The 21204-nt window shown below is 43.6% G+C and overlaps 2 protein-coding genes across 5 annotated transcripts in view; both read right to left on the bottom strand.

Annotated features, from left to right (window-relative positions):
- gng12a (guanine nucleotide binding protein (G protein), gamma 12a) overlaps window positions 1–1078 on the bottom strand; it is a 28130-nt gene extending 27052 nt beyond the window's left edge. For 3 of the 4 annotated variants that reach the window (XM_080504032.1, XM_080504033.1, XM_080504029.1), the window contains exon 1: window positions 743–1078. The gene's annotated coding sequence lies outside the window, so the exon portion shown is untranslated. Of the gene's footprint in view, window positions 1–542 lie in introns of all 4 variants that reach the window. The other variant, XM_080504030.1, reaches the window with a different exon arrangement.
- A 1891-nt stretch (window positions 1079–2969) lies between these two features.
- wls (Wnt ligand secretion mediator) lies at window positions 2970–21204 on the bottom strand. The gene is given in 13 exon segments (XM_080503756.1): window positions 2970–3432; window positions 4234–4402; window positions 4721–4804; window positions 5228–5371; window positions 6122–6185; window positions 6275–6372; window positions 8940–9108; window positions 11914–12050; window positions 12405–12566; window positions 14387–14511; window positions 17218–17248; window positions 17250–17491; window positions 20944–21204. Coding segments are annotated over 13 exon segments (1641 nt in total). The 5' UTR covers window positions 21050–21204; the 3' UTR covers window positions 2970–3322.

Below are 21204 nucleotides of genomic sequence, written 5' to 3'. Positions count from 1 at the left end.
TGCCGAGAATAAAGCCCTGACACCGACTGCTTTCCCCTGTCGTCATTCCCTCTGAAAGTCTGGGTCACTTCCCCCGTGGCCTGGAGCCTCTTTCTCTCCTACAACAGAAAAAAACAAAAACAAAAACTGATCACACCAAGACCCAGATCTCTCGGTCATCCTCAGAATTGGGGGGGGGGGGGGGTCCCTTAGCCTCCAGTGTGGAGGCCCACTGGTGGCCATGGGTGTTCGAGAGGAGGCTTTGATGGTGGTGAACAGGGTACTAATGAGTTGGCCTCATCAATGGCTGGTCTGTGTTCCGTCCTCCTTAATGGCCAAAAGGGGACATCAACAGGAGCAACATGTAAACATCTCAGCTCTCTTCCCGGTGTGGGGGCCCTCCTCCACCCCCAAGCCATCACACCAGCCTCCTAAACACAACTGGTTCACGTTGGGTCACGCTGGCAATTGTTGTCAAGCGTGGACGTGAAGGAAGTGTCTGTCTTCTCAATGACTCCCTGTGTGGCAAAGCGAGGGCAGGAGGCCCAGGCTGCAGCTTTCACCTGTTGAACACCCTCCACGTCTGCGGAGGCCGGTGCCACCGACTTAGGCGGGAGGAAGGTCTGTGGGGATCCGGAGCAGTGGACGTGTGTCTCTCTCGCAGGGAAGCAGACCGAGACACCCAACTGTTGCTTCAGCCGACGATAGAGCGTTTTCGCCGTCTGTTATAACGAGACGTTTGATCGACACATGGCAGTCTTACCTGGCCGGAGGGGAGGGGTGGGGATGAAGCGCTGCGGTCGTCTCCGCGCTCCGTGTCCGTCAACAGACTGGGAGGAGACCCTTTTCTTTTTTTTTTTTTTCTTTTCCCCTCTTCTGCTCTGTCGCTCACGGCGCGATGTCACAACTACACACTGTGTTTACAACACAGGCGGAGGAAAAGGCAGCCGCTCTCACGCCTCCTGGTCCACTTCAAAAAAAATAAAAAACAAAAACCCTCCAGCCGATCACACTCTACAATGACGGTGGCTGTTGGTATCTAATGCTCGTTTACTTTTGCTTGTTTCCCCCAGTGCGACCGACCTCCCCTTTCCTTTCCTTTTCCTCCTCCACTTGGACGCTTCTCGACGAGAACTGCCGAGTTGAGTCGGGAGGAGACAGGCGGATCGACCGAGTCCCAGGCGTCAAGCCGGAAGACGGCAACCACTCCACTTCCGGTTGGTTAAAATAAAATGTTTCCAAGCTCTCAATTCATGTTTGTTTTTTATTTATTTATTTGTTTTGTCATTGTGAAAGCATTTGCACCATGTATCTGATCTGAATGGGAAAAAAAATCTTATTAAAATTGCAGCTCTTTCTTCACCCACTAAGGAAAATGTATTTTTATGCATGTGATGTATCTGTTGCAAAAGCAAACACATGCCACAACAGAAACACAATTTCACAGCATTGTGGCAGTTTGTGCCATTTTGTGTCTTTTTGCAGTTAATTTGTCTTTTTAATACTTTATTTTTTGACAGAGATTTTTTACCAGTAGTTGATTTCTGTACCTTTTAAAACCAATGTTGCATCTCCTTGTAGTATAGTGCTTGTATGTTGTTGGGTTTTTTTTGTTTCTTTCTTTCTTTTTGGTCACTTTACATCTTTTGTGATCTTTTGTCTACGTTTTTGAGATATAGTATTATTTTTGGCATCTTTTGAGTTTTCTGTTTGCCTTTACTTTTCGGTTCAGGTTTTGTCTCTTTCTACTTCTGTTTACTGCACTTTATTTAGCATGTTTTGCCCATTTAGTGGGTGTTCTTTGTCCAAATCATTGTTCTGCTTCTCCTTGTGGCCTCGTGTGTGCACATGTTAAATAATCCATCTGAATAAAATAATTGGAGGCTGCCGCAATCTAAAAACTAAAATATTAGTTAAAAATGAAATATTAAAATGCAGGAAATGTATTGTATGTTTTTCCTATCGTGTGTGTGTGTGTGTAAGAGAATTTCTCCTCCTGGAAAGACTTTCGGTGTAAAAATAGTTGAATAGATAAATTATTTCCTTTAATAAAGAAGAATCTGTACTTCCGGGGTCTCATCCTTAACTTCAGGAACTTGACAGAAGTGAGAAAAGTGAGAGCTTTCCTGTGGTTCTTCTTTAGGCCTTCGAGGGGCGCAATTTCCTAACCCGACTGCTCACGGTCAGATTTTCACATTGCAATGAGATCAAAGATGCTGGGATTTCTTATCCGTTGAAATAATTAGAAAATCCTTCATTATTGGTAAATGACTGAATGCTCAAGCCATTATAGGTCAATAGAGTCGGTGACTCATTGGGTGGTGGGATTGGGGAGATGTGAACCCTCAATGGCGGTCTGTTAATGGACTGTGTTTATCAAAAGTGGTTTAAAAACACAAAACTGAATATAGGGTGCAGTATACATACAATGATCAACTCAGAATCCACAAGAAGAAAATATGGCAAATCACAAACAATAAGTAAAAGGTTCTTTTATTTAAATTAGCATAAAAAGGAAAAAAAAAAAAAACTAAAAACCATGTGTAATAGGCTACAGTCAACTTCAGCAATATTGAAACAGCTTGATGTGTATGTTTTGTGAAGTTGAAAATGAGCACTTTATAAAAAATAGATATCTACATTGTAACATGAACGTACAGTATGTTTTTTTTTCCCAAAGTGGCTATGTGTTTTGTACATTTTCCCCAGTGATATATATAAAAATAAACAATAAAAAGGACTGTAAGTGACAGCAGTACTTCACATGATACACTTGGTGATAGATTGAAAAGCTTTGAATGAGACAGAAAAAAAAAAAAAGAAAAAGAAATTCCACTGAGCAAGATGGCCAAAGCAGCCACTTCAGGTCTTTTACACACAACATACTTTAACCACTGCACTTAAAAAAAAAAAAACTGACGACTGCAGAGTTCACCTTTTGACCACAAACAAATTCTTTACTTTACACTTGAATGTCTTGTTAAAGCAGCTTTTCAATACCTGGCTTGGTGGAAAAGGCATTGTGTGACATTTAGAAACAAGGAAGTTGAAATAGAGCACGAAATGTAAGAACTTCCACCGTGAAATGACGAGGACTGGTAGGAGTATTAATTTTCAGCCTTAACAAATACAACTTTGGGCCTTGGGAATGGAGTGTAAACGAGCTTTACGAGGGGCAGCGACTGCAAGAGTGTTAGTTACCCGGAAGGTGGACTGTTGATGCAGTTTCAGGGCCAGAGGGAGCAAAGGAACAAAAACAAAAACAGCACGTTTGATTACATATATGGCATCGTAGCAGTGGAGGGGGGGGGGGGGGGGGGGGGTCTCGGTGACAGTGTGAAATCTATTCCTGGGCTTCTTTGCCTGTCATCTTGTAGATCTCAGTGGGACCATCGACATGAGTGATAGTAGTGGTCAGCTGGATGTCCTCCCCGCTGTTCGCTCCAGCATCACCTGCACACATTTATCACATCATCAGAACAAATCCCATACGCTGCCTTGTTCAGAGTGGTTTTACGACAGGCTTTGCACACACAATGAGTCCAACTAGATTTCGTCAAAAATTCCAGTTTTGCTAAAAAAAAAAAAAAAAGGAAGTTGATGTCCGAAGTTTAGAAATTAAAAGCAAGACAGAGATGGAAGCCTGATGCACTACAGCCTCTTTTTTTTTTTTTTTCTTCTTTTCCTTTCCTCTCTTGGCGTCACTGACGTCAGGAGACGGATGGTTCTCATTACCTCCTCTCACTACGCCCACTTCCTTTTCTAGTCACTGTTCCCTTGCTTCTCTGCCTGGAAGGACGCCTGGTGTCCATTAGAATCCCCCTCCAGGGCCAAAGAGACCTTTATTCCCCTGGGAAATCTGGGTCCTTCTCAATCGCAGTCCCAGTCCCACCCCCCACCCCCTTCCAGCCCTCACCTCTTGAAAGCAAACCTTGAATTGAATTGTCTCCAGGAGCTCTAATTCTCTGATGTCTCTCTCTCTCTCTCTGCTTGTAAAGCTGCCTATTCATCCAACCAGTTTTAAAATGTGTGGACGATTAAGGACACATAAAAATAATAATACAGTGACTCGTTTGGGGTAAAAGTACTACTACTAAATTCACACTCTTCTTTAAAAGCTAGAAAAAGAAAATAGAGCAGTGCAGTCGTCGGCACCACACTACAGAAAGTAAAAGTAATCGTGGCACACTCACTGACAAGAGAATATGCAAATGAGACTGTCAAAAAGCAACAAACAAAAAAACCTGTAGTTACCGGTGATGCACTGACCACTCGACTGCTCGTCCCCGTAACGTTTGTGAGACGGCGCGTAGAGGAACATGATGGCGAAGACGTACAGGTTCCACATGCCGTAGATGCCGGTGAAAAAGGCGCTGTTCACCTGCACCGTGTGCTCCCCCCAGTGCCAGTGACCCTCGTTTACCTGCAAAGCCAAACAGAAAGTCACCTTTTGTGTGGCGACACGCACGGCAATCTGCCGTCACGGCTCTGGATACGTTTTAATAAAAAAATAAAAAAAGCCGAAGACTTAAGCAAATAGGTTCATAAAGCCCATTGTTGACTTTTGATAAGACGTCATTTTGAAATCTTCAATTTCAAATAGTGTGATACGACACCTTTCCACAAACTACACCCTGATAGCAAGTGTAGCCAGTAGATTTTTGCCAGTATTGTATTTGAAAAAGACAAGGAGTGGGCGACACGCGAGCAGCTTTAAAACCTCTTTCGTAGAGACGCTCACCTGACTGATGATGAAGAAGATCACCGTCATGGCAGCACAGATCAAAGTGACCATCATCAGGAACTTGAATCTGAAAATCAGACCCTGAAGGGTGATAAAAGAGGAATGCTTAGCAAAGCGTCTCATCAATTAAACAATCTATATTATATTAGCACATGATTGAGGCCCTGGACACAACTTGGGTCTATTTGGACTTATTGGGGTTTTTTTTTTTTTTCTTACAGCTGGAAAGAATTAAAAGCAAGTCCTGATTAAAAAAAAAAAAACAGTGAGTCACAAGCAAAGTGTTGGACTTCTGAATACCACTTTAACCCAATCTGTGCCATCCACTTGTTTACCAGTGGCAATATGTACGACCACACCACATTAAAGACCAACAGGACCATGCGCACAAAGAAGGAAGCAAGTTAATTTGATAATTCAGCATGAAAAATTGAAAACTCAGAGCGTTATTATTGGTCACCACGTGCAAGTGACTGAAAACCAATAGCATCAAACGTCACAGACCTCATAGTGCAGGCGTCTGGCCTTCGACATGGCAGGCAGGGACGTCCTCTTGCCGCTGATGTTACGGAACACCTGAAAGACCATGAAGCAAAGGAAAAGGAAGTAGAGACAGGCACAGATCCCGGCGACGATGATGAACGCCATCTGAGGAAATATTAGTCAAGGTCGTACCGAGCAACAAGTGGGAAGGCAAGTTTCAGGAGTTTCAATGTTTTAAGGGCTGGAAAATAAAAAAGGTCCTGCACACTCATGATTGGAAAGACAAATGTACTGATCACTTGTGGAGTAGAGAAGTGGATGTACAGAACAATCATGCTCAAAAATTATATAATTGAAAAGTAAATTTGTCCATTTTTTTCTACAATCATAAACTTAAAAAGCTGAGTCATACTTTACTAATGTGTTTGCGATTATGATGGAATAATGGGAATAAAAAGAAAAAAACATTTGATTAAATATAACATTTAAGGATACAGTGTTTTCATTTTAATGACATAGATAATGTGTTTATACCGTACATACATGCTAAAAATAGAAGGTTTAAAATGATGTGCAATTAATTGAAAACGTTTTAGGAATTGTATTTTATTTTATGTTTTGAGCTTATATAGCACTCTGTTTTTTTTTTTTTTTTTTTTACTGAATCAGTTCGTAAAATCTAAAAAGGAAGGAGAGATTAAAAGTTGGTACGATGAGGAATTTTGTATCAAGTAGTATCGTCCCAAAACCCTGGGCAGAGCTTTAACATATGGCACCACTGAATAATTTGTCATCAGATTAGCCTAGAGATCACCGCTTCCAACTAATGACCGAGCCAAGAAAAAAAGAGGAGCTTGAAATAAACAGCAGAAAGACAGGTTCTTTTTTTTTTTTTTTTCCTAATTGAAAGGATACAGCCAGCTCAGTTCCTACGTCAGACGCCCAGATGCTGTAGAAAGGATTTGTTAGCTGGACACCCCTGTGGGAAAGAGAAGGCAGAAGGTTAGAGAAAGTGCAGCAGACCGTCGTGTCGTGCGCCCGGATAGAACTCAACGGAAGATATCTCACCTTTCGCACATGTCAAAGATGAAGAGGCAGAAAGAGCCAAACACGATGGGTCCGACCTGCTTCCAGTACACCGAGAAACGATTCCTTTCCGTCTGGTCCTGAGGAAGAGACGAGAAACAGAAACAGAAACGTGAAGAGGAGATGTACTCTGGTTCCTGCTGTAGGTGGCACTCAAAACCTTCTTTTAAAACTAAGGTTATATATTTTACAGTTTAAAAAAAACAAAAAAAACGCTTTAATCAAAATGAGTGTTTTACAACTCCTTGCTGGATTCTTTTCCACCAGGAGACGTTCGAGTGTCCAAGTTTGAAAACGGCAACAAATCAATGATGTTGACCTAAGCCTCGTCTAATGGTTTTAAGTTCAAAATATAATTTGAACAAAGACAACATTACACCGAGAGATTGTGCATCTTATTTTGAGGTGTCTGCATCAAAATTAACTGTCAATTCCAGCATTTCTTCAGAAAGAAAGCAACAACAAAAAAAGCCTCAATACAAATCATGAGTGGTGGTTATACATTATACATTATTTCTTGCGGCCGAGATTGTTGAGAAGGAGAAAAAGCTTGATTTAGGTCAGCGTACATCAAGAACATGCACCACAATAGTCAGCACACGAAATCTGCACAAACACAGACACAAAGGATGCATCCTGGAAAATCAGTTATAATATCGAGTGTACCATGAAAACTGGGCTATTTCAACTCCATGTTGGCTAACTCCACTAATTATCTAAATATATATATATATAATATAGAAGGTACTCAATAAAGAGATAAAAAAAAAAAAGATGAACTGTTCACAAAAGCAAAGAGAGGAGAAAAATAATTTAGAAAACATGTTCAAAGGCTACAACCAAGCACTGGTGCACGTCATGCAAATCCACATGAAACGCCACATCAGTGGCACGCGCAGACACACACATAAAATTTTTTAAATTGGGCGACGACACTACAATAAGCAGACACAGCGGTTTAAAGACAATAGCGTGTTGACTGGGAACCCACAAGAAGAAACAACTGGCAATTCAGCTGAGGAACAGAGAAAGTTAAAATAGATTCATTGTTATGGTGTAAAAACACTGCAGCATCAAGTCGGGAGTGCAGATTTACTTGGAAGCACAGAAGCGAATGGACTCGTTTCACACAAGCAGGTCGAGCAAACTCAAGGCAGACACGGAGAGAAGCGACTGAGCAGTGCAGTCCAGTCCTGAGGAGTGGTGAAGGACACAACTGTCCCGTCTGAGGCAGACATGGAGCTCATCAAACACGTCACTAACTTTTAGGACGCTCTGGGAGGGGGGGGGTACTGAGGGCTGACTATCTCCATGACTGCCCCAATCCGGGCCAAAGTTGAGATGTCAGAAGAAAAATGACCTGCAAGGTTTTTGTGGGATGAAGGTCAAGGTCAGGGAAGATTTTGATGGCTGGTACACAGCTCACACACATCTTCAGTTCTCCTCTGCCCAGAACCAGTGCCTCAAAGAACTGGGTTTCCTGGACAAAAACAACAGTGGTTGATAAATAAGATGGGACGCAGAACCTTCAGCCAAAAAAAAAAAAGCACCCAGATTCACTTTTAATCCGTTGACATGGACTTATGGAGACAAACCGTGTCGTTACGTCTCATATTAGCGCCTGAGAGGTAAATTAGCACAGTATTTGAAATGATGTAATATTTGGTTTTGTGACTGGAATGTGCAAAACGGAGTCTTTATAGAATAACAAAACAAAAAAACAATAAACTTCTAGATGGATTGACCAGCACAGGCGAACCCAAATTCAGCAGCCACTTTGAGTTCAGTGGTTTCCTCTGCGGACGCAGTGAGGTCATCGGAGAGCTCCAGTCTACAACGACGTCCACAGACCTGATGAAGACGGTGCGAAAGAGGCCCCAAGAAGCTGCGAGCACAGAGGTATATCTCCACTAAAAGGTTAAAAAGCTTGTTCTGCTTTATCCACTGTACCCCCTTGAATGCTGGAGGTGGTACCAACTGACGGATCAGCTCGTCCATCAAAAGGGCAAACGGAGCGAAAGAGAGAATCACAGAGTCTCATATTCACACTTTTAGGCCAATTTAGGGTAACAAAGTTTGCCCAAAATACTTGTTTTTGGATTGTGGGATCAGGCTGCGGTACCTGGGAAAATCCTCTCTCACACACTCGCACACACTCTCTCGCTGAGAACTTTCAAACCTGGAGTTAAACCATAAATCTCCTTGCTGAGACGAGAGTGCAGCGTGGCCCAGTGGGACGTATCAAAATAACAACAACAAAAAAAATAAAAGACACTCCCATCATGATATCCTGTTGGCCAACCTGTACAATTCAATCTTCCATGATGAAAACAGAATATTCAAAGTCATTTGACCGTTCAGTGAAATGAGCCATGCTCTTTTAATTTATAAAATGGATAGAAAGACAAACTGATGAAGTCCCTGGACCATTACTCTCAGCAAGCACTCGCTTTCATTTTGTTTTGAGCAGCAATTAATCTTTCCGCTTCCAACACCATAAAAAATAAAATGGCCCCAGACGAGCTGCGAGCGGAGACGGGTTCAGTCCTCAGTGGCTCGGAGTGAGATCACAGTTGGCAAGCGAGCCCGCAGGTCAGCCAGAGAAACCACCGAGCATGCCAAGGACCGAGGAGAAAATGTAGCGTACCATGAGGTGCTCCCCGCAGAAGATGATCCAGAAGGAGAGCAGCATGGAGTAGAAGATGCCCTGCCTGATGTCTCCGAAAAGCAGCATCCAGGTCCAGTTGAAGCTGATGGAGAACCACTCCACCGGGATGTTGATGAAGGTCATGGAGATGCCCAGTGCCAGGATCACTCTGCGCAAGACACAAGGGTTGGTTTGATCAGCAAGTGGCTTGGCCTTGAGAAGATATGAGCAGTGATGATGTATATATATGCATTTGTTTATCGACGTCAATTTCTTTGCGTCTTAATTCCATGCTTCCAAATACCTGCACGCGTTCCGAAAGCCACAAAAACATTTCCCTGACAACATGTACGCTCATCTGTCCTGTCGCTTTTCCTCACAGTACACATTTGTCATCTTCGCCACTGGCGTCAACACAAAAGGTCGGGAGCAAGGGAAACTGGGCTCCGTCTACCATGTTGACCGCGGAGAATGAATAAAACACAGCAAGTTCAGCTTTTTGCAAAATGTACATATATTGCTCAGATTGAAATTAGGATAACGAGAAATGTGAGACACATTGAGCAGCCGTACTTGTTGTCGTTCAATATCAGCAGGAAGGCCTCAGATTTAAGTAAATATCCCCCAAATCCAACGTTTTCACAAGCACTACCTTTGGTGTAAAGAAGAACAAAGGGTCCTGCAAGTGATTTAAATTATCTAGTCTGTGGGGATTTCCATGAAGAGACGACACACGAGAAGATCTGGGCTTCAAAAACTGTGCAAAGTTTGCTGAAAAGAGCTGATCCTCTTTGGGTCGTCACAACAAATACCGATTTCTTTACCATTAAGCGTTTTTGTTCAAATTAAAAACAATTCAAAATCTTTCATAATTGCTCTTTCATGACACAACAGCGCAAACCTTTTGCACAGCACATTGGATAGTGATGTTACATAGCTTAAAATTCCAGCACAACTCTCGCCACCCATTTATAGGTCTTGTATAAACCAGCAACGCTAAACAAGTTTAGATCCATGTGAATTGTTGATTTCAATAGAGGCCACATTGTAGGTTTAGAACATGCAGGAGCTTCATTCAGGCCCGACATCTTTTCACCAAATCCAATAAACGTTGTAAGGAAAACGGCAACATCTGTGTTTTCTGAAGGAGGCTCATTAGATTCTCGGGACGTTATTGATTAAATTATCTATTCAGCAACGAGGACATTAAGTAGCCACAGAAGACCGACTCCTCCACTTCGAGAGAATTCATCGACCTTATTGCTAAAGACGACTTTGCTTCCCCTTATGACATTTGGAAAGAAAAGAAAAAAAAACAAGCGGCTCAAAGTAATAATGGCGCTCGTCTTTCTGGTAACGCGAGCAGGTCCCTACATGCCACACGCAGATCAAAGGGTTATTGGAACTATAGAGGCGAGAGGGGGCATAAGAGAAAAGAAGCAAAAGATAAAAGTAACTTCAAACAAGTCAGCACAGGCCTTTTCAGTAATGCAGTACAGATTCGAGGCTAATCCACTTCAGACGCGTCGTCAGCGGCATTTCGCAGAGTGAAACCACATTTGAATGGTATGCGGAGAATGCGCTCCGAGCGCCGTCAGACACAGACGGGAGAACTGGGGCCGCCACATTTCTCCGTCAAGTCCGTCTGCGTGGGCACGACACTCTAAAAACGCTGAAAACCGGTAAAGCCAATGCGACGGAGATCCTTTTTAATTCGACATTTTTGGCGTAAAAACGGCAGGAAAAGGTGCAACTTAAGAACATGGATCATGTCTGCATTCCATGCGGGTGAGCCCGTTCCCAGACGTGAAGTGAGGCGTCGCAAATGTTTTTAATCCCGCCAAGACTTCTCTCGCTGCAGACAGTTGCGGTGCACGCTGCGTGTGTTTATGTTTGTTTCACAAGGTAAACACAGTGTCCCGTCCAGTGATTTTCCTCACTTTATGAGTCACGCCACACTGAGCTAAATTCACTCTGCCTCCTCCCCTCCCCCCCCCCCCCGTCCTCCAGGTTTATAGGAAAAAATCTGAGGTTCGCCATTCGGACACCTCTGTGGTGCGAGCGCGACGAGAGACTCCAGCGAAGCTTTTACAACATGAAAAAATCATCCGCTGTCCACAAATAGGGTTTCGAGTCGCACTTCCTGAGAGCTCGCCGGTCATCTGGGAATAAAAGCTGTGAGCCGGAAAAGGCAGAATGAAAGCGAGAGACTTTTGAGTGTGTGTGTGTGTGTGTGTGTCTGTGTATAAATGTGGCATCTTGCTCGCTGCCGTGTTTCTGTCCTGTGTGTGTGCAGCATGTGTCAGTCGAGATTTTGTAACGGGTTTCACGCTTCGCCAGGCGCTTCCTGCGGCGCCGAGCACTGGCTCTTGTAGATCCGTCGTCCCCCGCACAGCAGGGGGTTAGACAAACACTGGGCTCAGAATGAAGCTAGAAGTTTTTACAGCACAGATTTTCTACCATTTCAGTCACATATGCCTGCGTTTGAGCTTGAATTGCCAAGAGTTTGCTGAATATAGACAGATTTGAATTTTCGTTTTTTGGAACTTTCATTACAACACAAATAGTCTTGAGTCTGAGGATTTTGGGGACTTTTTGATTGTAACCACCAATTGTGCCCCAAGCATAGAAATTGACTGCTCAGTGACTGAAGCTGGATGTCATCTGGTGTTTATCCCTGGATAACATTCCTCCACGGACGTCTCTTTTAACAACTCCCTCTGATCTTGGTGACCTGTGCTGCACACAGTCAGCGTGACCTACTTGTAGATTTCATCTATAGTTAATAAGTGCTTTCAAACAGCAGGCGTAGTAAAGAGACACTGTGCATTCCAGCACAACTGTTACTAGAGTTAATCCACCTGAACCGTCAACTATCCTTCAGTCAGATTGAGCAAATTGTTCTAATGAATCCGTGGATGATTCAGAAGTCTAGAAAATCAAAAATCATTTAATCCTGTAATAATGGTCTTACTTCTCCAGGAGGACAGGGGGTCTACTCATCAGGGTGATGCGCCTCCAGTACCAGATCATGATGATGAGGATGCTGGGAGTGAGGAAGGTCTTCATGGCGAACCAGACTTGGGTGAAGCCTCCGTTTTGATGGATGCTCTTGGAGGAAAATGAAAACAAACGGCATGTCAATATAAAGTATTTCTGTTGTGTACAGTCAAGAGTTTCCATTCACTCACTCACTCCAAAATGCACAAACGGACATCTTTCCAAGTTTATATGTGCTGTAATATCTGCACATATTTTCAACGCTAATGCATTTATAAAAAAAAAAAAAACAAGTTAAGACTTATATTTACAATGGAGGCAGACACTAAATATTCCATTTAATATCTACAAATACAACACAACTGTACCACATTCCATGTTTTTTTTTTCCCCACTGTGAAACCTGGAAAAGCTTCTCAGCTCTGTGCTCAAAACAGTAAACAAGAGGCGGTCAAGAAAACTTACAACAAGGCGAATGTCCTTGATTTCTCCGATCCCCACGTTGACCTTCTTGCGCTCATTCACAGGCAGACGCATGTTGAGAAGGTAATATTTATGCGACACACTCCCCACCTCCATGAATGGCATCAGGTCACACTCGTAGTAGCGCCCCTCGTTCTCAAAGGTCTGGACAAAGATGATAGAAAACAACAACAGGTCAATACACGATTTCATCTACTTTGTTGGGTTTTTTTTAATCACAAGTACAGGAGCAAGATATCTTTTTTTTTTACAAATACATTCTCGCTTACATTTTCTGTCGTTTATAAAATTAATTCACAGTTACATTTGTATGTACCTTGTAAAATATTTACATTCAGAGCACATTGTTGGAAATGCAGTTAAAAAGTAACTTGCTCGCCGAGTACTTCGGAAGCAGACTGTTTAGTACGTTTCAGTACGTAGTATTTTTCACACTTTCACTCATAAGAGTATAATTTCAAGGAAGTAACAGTAGATGTACCCAAGTACACATTTTCAGAATCATCCCTAACGATGTTTGACAAAGTTTGTTTACAAAAGTGTAAACAAATGAAACAGCTTTCAGAGAAATGTTATAATACAGAATTCCAATCGACTTGCATTGAATCGGAAATTATGTAATTTATCATAAATAAAGTTACCTGTAGTTAATAGGAGGCAATGTTCACAGGAAAACTGACAGGTTTCAGTTACATAACCGTGTCTTTATGTTTGATGTCTGAATTGCTCAAGGTATAAGAAATCTTGGAAATGTGAAAATGCATCGGAGTCCAATAGAAATAGATACAATGCTCCAACATAATGTAGCTAAAACAATCTGGTACTGCTCAGATTTTGGCAGCCTTCAACAAACACTATGTCCCATTAGCTTGAGACAATCAGAGGTGAAATGGTATTTATTGGTTGAGAAAGCGAGACCATGAACCAGCAGGGGGTCTTCAACCAGCCGGGACATGACTGATAACAGAGAGGAAAGGCAAGGCTGCACAGAGCCAATGTTTTCAGACAAGAGACTTTTTTGTTTTGTTTTTGGGGAAGTAAGTAGATAACGTCTATAAAGACCAGTCGGGAGCTTTTTTTTAGAAATTCTTGTTGCGCAACATGAAATTACACCACGGTTGTATGAATTTGACTAATACAGATTACAGACCTATTATCTACATGGTGGAAAGTGTTCTATGTATAATGTTATCTAGAATAGTTTCTGGAGATACACAGAATGAGTTGAAGATATTTCCATGTGGATCAAGCTGAAACAAAGCACCAATATTATCAAGGTTATTAGAGTTAAACCCTAATGTCATGTTACCCCCCCCCCCCCCCCTCCCAAAAAAAAAACTGAAAAACTTCTGACTGTGGGAAGTGCAAAACCTCTGACCTCAACCTTTTAATCCTCTTTGTGTACTCCATTTAGATTTGACGAGTTGTGCGCTTTTAAAGTTTTGATATTTCTATCATATTCCTCAAATGTTATATTTAAGCTGCTTTCCTTTGGTCCAGTTTTTTTTTGTTTTGATTTCCACTCCATCTGGCATTCTTGCATGCAGCAAAATGTACAACTTTCACTTAAGGTTCATATATTCCCAAAAACGTGGCTGCTGAGCATCACCTCTGCACAGTACCGGCAATTTCAGACATCACCACAGCCTGAAATGCTGCAAGCAAAGTCACAAATGGCAATTTCGGAATCATTTCAACCGTTTTAATTAAGACTAAATAAGCATTCCTTCTTTGCACCACTAGGTGATTGTATTCTAATTTATAGTCAGTACTTTGTTCCAGAGAGAAGGTCTTTAAGAAGCTGGGCTCCCAGTACTATGGACCAAAAAAAAAAAAAAATCACACACTCGGGGAAATCAAGTTTAGTGATTCTGTATCCATCAGAAATCATAACACAATGTGAAATCCTCCAAGAATGTTTAAAAAGACGAGTTACGTCGAGGCACAAGGTGTCATCTCGTTACCTTAGTGGTGGTGAAGTTACAGCTGAGCCTCCTCTGCTCAAAAGAATGAGCCATCTCCGTCCATTCGCTGACCGTGTCGTCTCTGTAAGCCAGGCCAACGTCAATGGTGACCATTGATCCATCCTCTGTGGAGGGAGAGGGGGGGGGGGGTCATCAAATCAGTATTACATTCAACCACTCCAGCTAGAAAACTGTATATGCAGCAATATGCAGAAACACAATTAAATAACCCACAAAGTAACAAATGGTATGCCAGGCAAAGGGGAACTGAATAATGCATTAATCTGCTTATATTTAAATGTGTTTTATTCCTTTTGTGCTTCACAAAACCTGCAGCCTGTTGCAACGCTAGCGCCGAGGCCAAATTAAGTCCCGGTGACAGACAGTCGCGAGCACTTTCACTGCAAGACCGGTGAACAGAGCACTGCGAGAACACCAATCCACCACCACCGTCTGCAAATCTTCCTCTTCACGCGCTTGTATTTCAGATGCTAATTTACCTCCAACGCGTCAATATGAGGTGCCGCTCTCTGGGACTCGTCTGAACCTGAAGCACTAAAAGGATTACTCCTCAAAATGTAAATCTCCACTGAATCTAGGTTGCTTTTCTGCTCGCCGGGAACTTCGACAAGACCTTGAGCTGGCGTCTAAACAGCACAGCCCGGCAAATCCGACAGAAAAGATCCACAGCCAAGCTATTAAAATTGCATCTTTAGATCACATTACAAAGCCAAGTGTTCTCTCATCCAGCTCTCCAGAGTGCCTCTTGTTGCCGTTATGAAACAAGCTGGAGTGAAGAGAAAGAAACCCAGTGGCCTGTGCTGGAAGAAAAGAGGTGGGAGAAAAAAAAAAAAAAAAAAGAGGCCGTGAGCGAGAGGAAGGGGGGAGGGAACCAGATGAAAACCTGGCAGCAGACTGTCTCTGTTAATGCCTTCCTCTCTGCCATTGGTCCAGCCCGATGCCCTTCAAATGTCAACTCGCTTCATGCAAACATTCCACTTCAGTCCAGCCGCCATCACCACAGAAACTAAGCCTCCTCAGCAGCTGTGTTATTGCTGGACTCAGGCCAAGGGGTGCTTGGTGCAGGGTGGAGGCCCGGGGTGTTTGATAGGGGCGACGCTCGTCTCCTGAACCGTCCCACAGATAAGGTGTGATCAAGGAAGAAGAGCTTCTTTATCCACCGAGACGCAGCTGCTCTGGGGGGGGGGGGGGACTCATTTATAAAACATTGCGTCGGGAGTCCTGCTAAAAATGTCCGTGCGGCAAAAAACCATTTGGATCAGTAAAGCCGTGCGTACACACACACACATCTGCACACACTTTCCTTTGATAGACCACAGTCCACCTGGAAGGTTTAGAAGTTCACGTCCCGCCCACTTTCTACCATCAATGGTCAATGGAGAGTGCGCTCCAAGTTCGCTTCTCTCACCTCTCGGTCACTTCATTGGGAATTTGATCCTCCTATTACATGAAGTCACAGCCAGATGCAAAGGTATTTGATAGTTATGAAATGAAAATCAGGAAATAGGATATTTGTCTTTTACACATGTTGTATAAATCACAGCTAGAGCACTCGACTCTCCCCAGCATCCACTTATTTAAATAAAAAAAAAACTCATGGAGTGCAGAAAGATGAAAATGAGTCGGCAGCATCTGCCACAAAGACACGTCCGTCAGACTGATGGGTGTGTGATTCACCGTGGCCCACAGACAGACAAACGGGCAGTAAACAACCCACAGCACCTCTGACACATTTTCCCACAAAAGCCCCGAAATGAGAACAAATAAAAAGGATGCTGAAGATGAGTAGGCTGCCATTGTACCGTGACTGTTTAGATAACCCGGGATAAAACGTGGCAACACTCTTCAAAGCTTTAGATTAGAACTGACGTCACATGTTTACATCAAACACTGAGCAATTATGCACACAAACGCGCACAAACATAACAATGTATAGACCAACATTATGACGACATGCTTGACACTTCGACTAATCCAATTTTACAGTTTCACGAGCAAAATGATGCACAGTGAAATATGCAAAACAAATAAATGTTCAAAAAAAAAAAAAACATCTGAGAGAATCTTATATCTGCTTATCCATTATCTGCCAGATAGTAGCAGATAATGGATAAGCAGATATCTTATCTTGCAAGAATAATCAAGATAATCGTATATCTGACATTTTGTCAAAGTGTTGCAAGTCCCGGTTGCCTTCAAACCAGTGAATTTTCCTGCATTAACACAGAATGAGTCCAGGTTACAATTCTCCTCTCCTTACATTGCCGGTCCTGACAAAACCCCGGAGGTCTATCTGCCTATAGAGAACAACCAGCAGGACATCCATCATTGTTTGCTGCCTTTCAGGGTAACAGAAAACCCAATCTACTGAACAAGACCCAGGCCCACGAATTCCCAAAGGCCGTCACTGGGCTGAGTGAGATTCAAAACAAAGAACCGTCAAGCAATGTCCCTGTCTGGACATTTGCAAAGAAATGGGAATATAAAGACAAATACCGTTAAGCATTGTTGGCCAACTGAAACTATCTGTTCTAGGATGGGAGTGATTAAAAGTGACAATGAATGTGAATAAGTCAGCGGCTGGCTTGATCACAAGGAATCCCTGCAAACACTCCCTTTAACATTGTGAAACAAGAAATACCACAGAGACAAAAATGTTGACGCATCGCAGGCCTAAACACCATGGAGAAAAGCTGTGCGAGGACGGTAGGAGCAAAGGAGAAGCACTTTAGAGTCACAGTTCACCACGTTAACAATCCATTTCTTTTTTCTTTTTTAAAACCCAAGAGGAAAAAGTGGTTGGTCCTCACCTATCTGGTTGTACATCTTGAATGCGATGTCCAAACTGCAGGATGACCAGCATGAACTGGAACCAGGAGCTCATCTCCTTGTTGGGGAGGGGGATGTGGACGGCGAAGACGATGTTGTTGGCCTCGATCTTCTTGGCCATGGCCTCGTCGAAGGACCGGATCTTGTCACACTGGTTGGGACCCCAAGGCATGAACCATTTTGATTCTTGCCGGTGCTTGATCGTGTCTACGCACTTGGTGGCCAAGTAGGGGACCGCCGTGGTGGGGCTGGGAGCTGGCGAGACGAGACACAGGGTGAGAGAGACATAAGAGCCGGCGCGTGATGTTGAAATGCCGCAGCGAAGCATTTCAAGATCCTGCCAAACCGAACTTCCCTTTCCAGGTTGGAATAAGAATCAATAAATAAAACTTTGGGCTGTGGACTGAAGTATGCACTGGCCATATCAATATCTTAGCAACCATTAACAACAGTCACCGTTTGGAGTTGGTGCCAAAATCCATCCAAACACTTTGGCAATTACTTTTAACACTGTTTAGAGAAATGCCTGGAAGCAAAGGCTCCTTCGCTCGCCCCCTTTCTCCCAGTCTGAAGTGACGGGGAGGGAAAATTCCCGAAAGCTCTCAGGCACCAATTACACTGTTTACGCATTGAGATTCATGAGCTTGACGAGACGGTCGTTTGTAGTCTCGGGCTCACAGGAGGTTTTTTTTTTTTTTTCCCCTGAAACGCTTGCGATCTGATCTGTAATCATCATGAGAAGACAAAAACTTTTGGTCTCCCGTTGTGAAAGCTCGCGGTCTGGTGTGAACGACACCCGACAGGCTTGAAGACTGTCGCCGCAGTGATTCATTAGCAACTTTTAAATGCGCGACCTTTGCCGCGTCGCCACCGCTTTCAAAGCCACGGCCCAAGATTCACTCTGAAAACTCTACGTGTCGAGATAAAACCTCTAAAAGCGACACCCATGTTTACTTCCTGATTGAGTCTTATCACTCTTGACATGCTCTCCCGATTCGTCACACAAATCACTTTCATGAGAAAACAAATGAGGGAGTATCGCCGAACATGGGTTAAAAACTACAACTGGAAGCTCAAACTGAATTTGTTGAAATATTAACCTTTGAATATCCAAGGTAACACTTGCATGCATCACTCCAAGACCATTTGCAATGTCTCGGCCTTTCTTTGTAAAGAGACCTTGCTGCGATGTGCTAAATTGTTTCACTCCAATAAATCCTTTGTCACAGATGTCGGGGATAACAGACATGGCACCAAGTCTAACCAGGTATCATTCAGACCAAAACGAATCAGAGTAAGACTTGTAAATTATCTTCTACACCCAATTTATCCAAATTCGGGTGCCATGAGCCTGAAGACTCTTCTTGCAATGCAAAGAGGCCTAGCCATAATCCATCCATTTTCTTTGCAGCTTAGTCCACATGAAAAAAGCCATAAAGAAAATACAAACATTAAAATACATTTATTCAGTGCTGGTATGGGGCAAATTATTTGTTGGTTTGAAATCGCAACCCACACTATTTATAGTGAGTATTAGTTGCAGTCCTAATACAGGCATCAATGGAAGTGATCTGGAGTTTGTGAGTAGAGATTAGACTCGACACTCTATAGAAAAGGAAAGAAACTATGGCTGCTCCCAGACGCACAACATTACCACACCGAGACAGTTTCAACAAAAGACAAGACGTCCTTGTCGTCCTGTGATTGGAATAATGGTGCACGTCAACAGTAAACCGACTCTACTCATACTGGCAAAACAACTTTGAAATGCCTTCAAAACCTGCATGTGGAAGTCCTCGTATGGCCACATCCACCTTAAACCCGGAGAAAGAGAATCTGTATTTGCCAGTCTCAGTTGCATGAAACAGCCTGTGAGCAATATGGAAGAAGCACTCCAGCTCTGAATGAGTTCAGCATGAAGTCGATGGTGACGCACCCAGGAAGACTCCATAAGCTGTAATCATTGTCGAGGGTACTTGTAGGGAGTGTACAGGCTCACAGGGACGGGAAAGGGGGGGGTGGGGGTGGTGGTGTACATGAAAGCCCTGAGTTTTCAGATCCAGCTCAGGAAAAGGATTAGTAACGTGTAGGAAGATTTAAAGCTGCCATCGACGTCACTGCTTCTCCACCGGCAAGCAACAAGAAGAGACACCAAAGATTTGAGGGATTTTTTTATGTTCCTAAAGAAACAACCATCAAAAATCTTGTGCAAGTAAGCAGATTAGAATCTGAACGACCGTGTTTCTTATCTCAACTTCCAATCGTATCTGTTCCTCAGAACAGAGAGCTAAAGGGCAGATGCCACAGATTGACACACCTGTAGGGAAGATAGGAGGGCAACATGAAACTAAAAACTGGGGCAGTCATTTCAATGGTTTAGCAGCAACAACAACAAAAAAAGGCACAAAACAAGAAAGGAGACACATCAAACGGAATTAAATCTAGTTATCTGGAACCCCTCGGAGTTCAATTATCAAGTGACCCTGTGCGTCCAGCGGCTCCTCCAGTCTCCGCCGCAGTGTGTCCAGAATAATAGCCAAGCCCTCAGCCCGCTGACCCCATGCCGTGTTCCCGGGTTTGTCGGGAAACAAGGGGAGAAAAACCCCTTTCTACTCAATTACCCCCGCCGCCCCTGGCCACCGAGCAAACACAAAGGAATCCGGCTTCATTAAAACCATCTCAGCCAAGAACGAACCAAACAAGCTAATTTATCAGCCGTTGCAGGGAGCGAGAGGGACTGATGGGGACCCGGCTGGTGGATCGTTTCCCAGATTCAGCCCCCTGGAAGAAAGGCACAAGACATCTTTCGCATGAACTCAACTTCTGCCGACTGTGCGTGGGCGGATTTGAAGAAACTTGACAGCAACTCCAACACAAACCTCCAGGCGAAAAATGCTACTTTTGACAGCAGTGTGTGTGTTCTTGTGCATCACTGTCTGTCTCAATACAAATGAAATTGGAGTAGTGGTGGTGTGTGGGGGGGGGGGAGGAGGAATGGGAGGGGGGGTATGAACGCCTCTGCCTGCCAGGCAATAGGGATTTGGGGGGAAAAGGGAGAGACATAAAGGGGGAGGAGGAGGAGGTAGAAGGAGTGAAAGGAAGGTAGAGATGCTGCCTGGGGCCCCTCACAGCAGACAGGCATTTTATACAATATATATATATATATATATATATATGGGGAGGAGGGACAAAAAAAGGGGGTAGGAACAGTCGAGTTTGGATCAAAGAAGTGGGAGAAGAAGAAGAAGAAGAAGAAGAAGAAAACACGACAGGTTGCAGGAATTTGCCTGCAGCCTCAATCCACATTTGAGCCATTAAAGCGCGCCGTCCCGCGTTATTTATAGACGCCAGCGCGCGGAGAGCAAACACCTTGATAGAACAGCAGTGATTTATCCGAGGTGCAACTGAGGCTGCGTTGTCCCAGCGCGAGGCCGAGGAAAAGGTTAAAAAAAATAATAAAATACAGCTCCAAAAAAAAGTTTGGCGTCCACCGTCCTTTGTGTCTGGTGAAGCGACCAGAAGCGCCGCGAGGAAGGTGCATCCCAACAATTGACAACTTTTCTTCCATTACCACGCGAACACTTTTTACGCACAACGTTTTTGTTTTTTTTTGCTTTTTTACGCACGCGCAAAGAGGCGCGCGCGTGCGAAACAAGGTAAGCCAAAAGTGGGCGATGAGGAGGAATTGGGGGAAAAAAACAACTTACCAATTAAACCGCCGACCATGAAGGTAAACGCCTGAAACAAAAGCAGAGTAACTCCCACTATCACCAACTTTTTGGTGCTCATGTTCTCAATGATAGCCCCCGCCATGGCGAAGGAGACGCAGGAGTCCAAGATAACACGCCGAACGAGACAGGGGGAAAAAACACAGTAATGTGGCGGAAAAAAATGGGACGACAAGGCTGCATCCACAGCGAGTAGGAAAGCAAAAGCTGGGCCCCCTCTGCCGCTCTGCTCCTGCTTTT

The sequence above is a fragment of the Blennius ocellaris genome (assembly GCF_963422515.1).
Source record: "Blennius ocellaris genome assembly, chromosome: 10".
Taxonomy (NCBI): domain Eukaryota; kingdom Metazoa; phylum Chordata; class Actinopteri; order Blenniiformes; family Blenniidae; genus Blennius; species Blennius ocellaris.
Note: the sequence above shows the minus strand (reverse complement) of the source record. Positions and strands in the feature narration are given on the sequence as shown.